The 3,615-nt window shown below is 38.5% G+C and overlaps 1 protein-coding gene across 1 annotated transcript in view; it reads right to left on the reverse strand.

Annotated features, from left to right (window-relative positions):
* Window positions 1–2,312, reverse strand: part of SLC25A3 (solute carrier family 25 member 3) — a 4,943-nt gene extending 2,631 nt beyond the window's left edge. The window contains exons 1-2 of the mRNA XM_045291319.1: window positions 2,145–2,312; window positions 184–370 (exon numbers count right to left, since the gene is read on the reverse strand). Of these exons, the coding sequence (XP_045147254.1) occupies window positions 184–370; window positions 2,145–2,297 (340 nt within the window). The 5' untranslated portion in view covers window positions 2,298–2,312. The remainder of the gene's footprint in view (window positions 1–183; window positions 371–2,144) is intronic.
* Window positions 2,313–3,615: the final 1,303 nt, after the last annotated feature.

Raw genomic sequence — 3,615 nt, forward strand, 5'->3', positions numbered from 1 at the left:
AGACCAAATGAAAAATGTTTTCATTTTGCCTCTGATAATAAACAACCTCATGAGTTGAGGCATTTTGTTCACCCTGGATAAGATCATTCACTGAGTTCTTAAGGTGGATCAGACAACACTTTGATAATTTTGGGGCACTTAAAAATTTGTTTACTGCTCAAAACTTCCCACTTCAAATTAAATTACATACCTCTCCAAGCATATTGCTATACAGTACTTTGAAAACTTCATAAAAGCCAAATTTGCAAAGTCCCTGCATGGAGTAGCCAATGAAAGTCGGAGCCCATCCTTTAGCCAAGCCTCGAACACCATCCTCTTTAAGTGTAACTGAGAATCCATTAAATATGCCCTTGTATTTTTGGGGGTCCACCTTTATTTAAAAGAAAAAAAAATCATTATTAATATATAAGAAAGCTAACACTTCCCATAAATACTTAATTTTCCAGGAATCGATTATTTTTCCTTTTATGTTAAACATAAACTTCAGTAACTACAGAATGTAAATGCAAGTTTACCGAATTACATCAGCGTAATACCTGTGACCATCCCTGAAGAGGGTAACTTTTTGTACACTAAGGTCTAGCTTCAAGTCCTGCAGGAGCACTTAAGAGTAAAATGGACCCTAAAAGAGACTTTTCATTATTTAATTCTACTTAGAAAAAGAAATTGTCTTAAAGTGACAACCTAAAGACGACTATTCCTAATATATGAGAATCTATGAAGCAGACCACACTTTTAAGTGTTGTAATTATAAGACAGCCAAATTATATACAAGTTTAAAAATTACAAAACAAAGAGAATCTGTCCTAACTTAAATTCACTTCAAAAGACATGCACAAGAAATTTTAGACAAAGTATGTTTTATATCCATTCTATCAACTAATGGGGGGAAAATCTTATCTTACTATCTCCACCAGTACTAGAAAGGCTGGTATACATCACCTTCCTCTCCCTCTTAATATTTCACCTTCCTTTCTTTTAGGTAAGTAGACTTCTAATCCTGTTTGGAACAAATAAATTGTTGATGTTTGATTATTTTTGTTTCAAGAATTCTAATCAAAAGGTATTCAGTTAAAAAACTGACTTTTAAATAAATTTGTAAGAGGCTATGCGTAAAAAATTTCCCCAAGATATCACAAGTATTTTTAAAAATTCCTACATAGTGGATGGAACCTTAGTCTTATCAGTAGGTTAAGACAGCTACTTCATACAAATACACAAAAACTAAATTACCCATCCTGAAATGACTACTTCTGGCATTAAGTATCAATAGCCATTAAAGGCCAGAAGCAAGCCACTCACAAAAGAGCCATTTACCCCCTAGAGCAAGAGAACAATCTACCCACATATCAAAAATGTAAAGTTTGCTCTCCCACTAGAATTTATAGCACCAGTTATGTCCTCAAAGTCTTATAGAAGTCCTTAAGAGTACAGTCACAAGCCACATATTATGTGGCCAACCCCCATAACACAGAATCCAAGGTAAATGGTTTGTAATGATGATTGGGGGATGCACAGCAAAATGATTCTCATGTTAAAAATCTTCTAGTGTATCTGGAATGGCTTCTTTAATGCTTTTTTAAGGCAAAGAAGTGTATACTATATACTAAAGCAAGCATCCGACTGACTTCAAATAGGAACTGTACATAACTGTTTGAACTTTGCCTTAAAGGCAAACTTAGGAACTGACCAGTTCATACCCAGGGAACTGTCTTTCTGTATGTGATTTACATATCCCAGTAATTAAGTCTACCTCACTGAATGCTTCATGGACATTGAAAAACACTTGACTGTACTTGGCATTAAGCCACACACGAAGAGACAATAAAAATTTAATGGTGTCATCTCAATACAAACCTGCATTCGGCATTTCACTAAATCCAGAGGAACCACAGCAGTGTGTGTCAGCCCACAACTCAAGACCCCACCAAAGCCACACAATGCATAAAACTTCATGGAGCCATATTCACAACTGTATTCTGTAGTGAAGACAAGACACACCATGCAGTTTAAAGTAAAACTCATACTACTGGCCATCAACTTACCTCCTGGATTGTTAGGTTTCAACACAGCTTGTTAGTAGATGACTACATCCTAACAGCCATGCTTCAACAATATACTTTAGTCTGACATGCAAAACAAACCTGCATCCTGCATTTAACCAGATCAAGAGGAACCAGTGCTGTATGCGTTGTGCCACAACTAATAATTCCTCCAATTCCACAAAGGATAAAGAATCTGCCAGATCCATAGTCACAGCTATACTGCTCTGTTTGATTGGGGGGAAAAAAATCCATTAAGTTTTTCCTTAAAAAATGACTAAGGCCATGGGGACGGATGAAAGAAAGCTTTCCCCCCCTGAAATATATATTATCATTACAGCTGAGCAGCCTTGGCCTCCTTCAAACATTAAGTCAAATAATTAATCTAATGGGAATATGAAGCAATTTACTGCTCAAATCAAAGCAATCATTTAATTAATAATATGAAAGGATTCTGGATCTATGATACTGTATTTAACAGTACTAGTTTTAAGAAAGTGTTCTGCATTAATGGCTTTTACAAAATTAAAATCAAACCTCAAATTATTAACCACTTCAGAGTATACATATGAAACTCAGAAAGAGCACCATAGCATGTAAATAGATTACAAACAAGTTTAAAGTTAATCCCAGCACTAGCTAACTCTCCCCACAGGATTCCTACACCATAAAACTAGATACAGGCAACTCCTCCTAATTTATGATGGCCTTCCACTCCATAAGTCAGTTTTGAAATTAAATGGAATAGCTCATTAAAAAAAAAAGATATCCCCTTTAATATCAATCTTTCTAACTTTGATCTTGTTGAAAACATTACATATAAACCTGAAGCTATATGTTAACAATGTTGGTAAGTAGAGTTTGTCTCACTCAAAGGAGTGTACCCAACAATTTCTGTAGTCAAATGCATGGGATAATCTCACATACGGTGTTAGCTTTAACATCTTAAATTGAAGGGTGGAATGACTGTATAAGGATTTTTAGCTCACACTAAAGACAGGACAGAAACACATGAATGAAGAAAGACCACCTTTAGGGTTTACGGGCACAATGTGGATACCACTCTCATGACTTCTACAATTCGGTTTTCAAATTTTTCTGTACATAACACTGCACTGCGATCTAAAAACACACACAATCACGTTAAAGCTGGACCCAACCACGAGGAATCCCCAAGTCAAGACCCAAAGAATAGGTGACCCGTAGGTGTCTTTCTGTAGCCACCCTGGGACTCCATGTTTCCAACAGCATGGAAAATCCTAAGAGCTCTTATCTTCTGTGAACTAACATCACACTTGGGGGAGACTTCAGGTCAGGAAAGGGGGCGTTAGCGCAAATTCTGCGAAGGTTTGCTCGTTGGGAAGGAGCCTTTACTCATAGCTGGCCTGCTGACCAAGCGGGCTCTCGGCGGTCCCTCGAGGGCGTGGAGGTCACGGTTGACGCTGGGCCCAGGCCCTTCCACGCCCTTGAGGGCGGGCCAAGGTTCGGACACCCGGCCGGGAGCGGAGAGGGGTGCCAGCCCGGGGCGGACAGGCAGCGGGGAGCCGTCCTGCGGCGCGGCGGCCCGGACGCG

The sequence above is a fragment of the Echinops telfairi genome, unplaced genomic scaffold, assembly GCF_000313985.2.
Source record: "Echinops telfairi isolate 266 unplaced genomic scaffold, ASM31398v2 ScPeMD7_2;HRSCAF=8, whole genome shotgun sequence".
NCBI classification, from domain to species: Eukaryota; Metazoa; Chordata; class Mammalia; order Afrosoricida; family Tenrecidae; genus Echinops; species Echinops telfairi.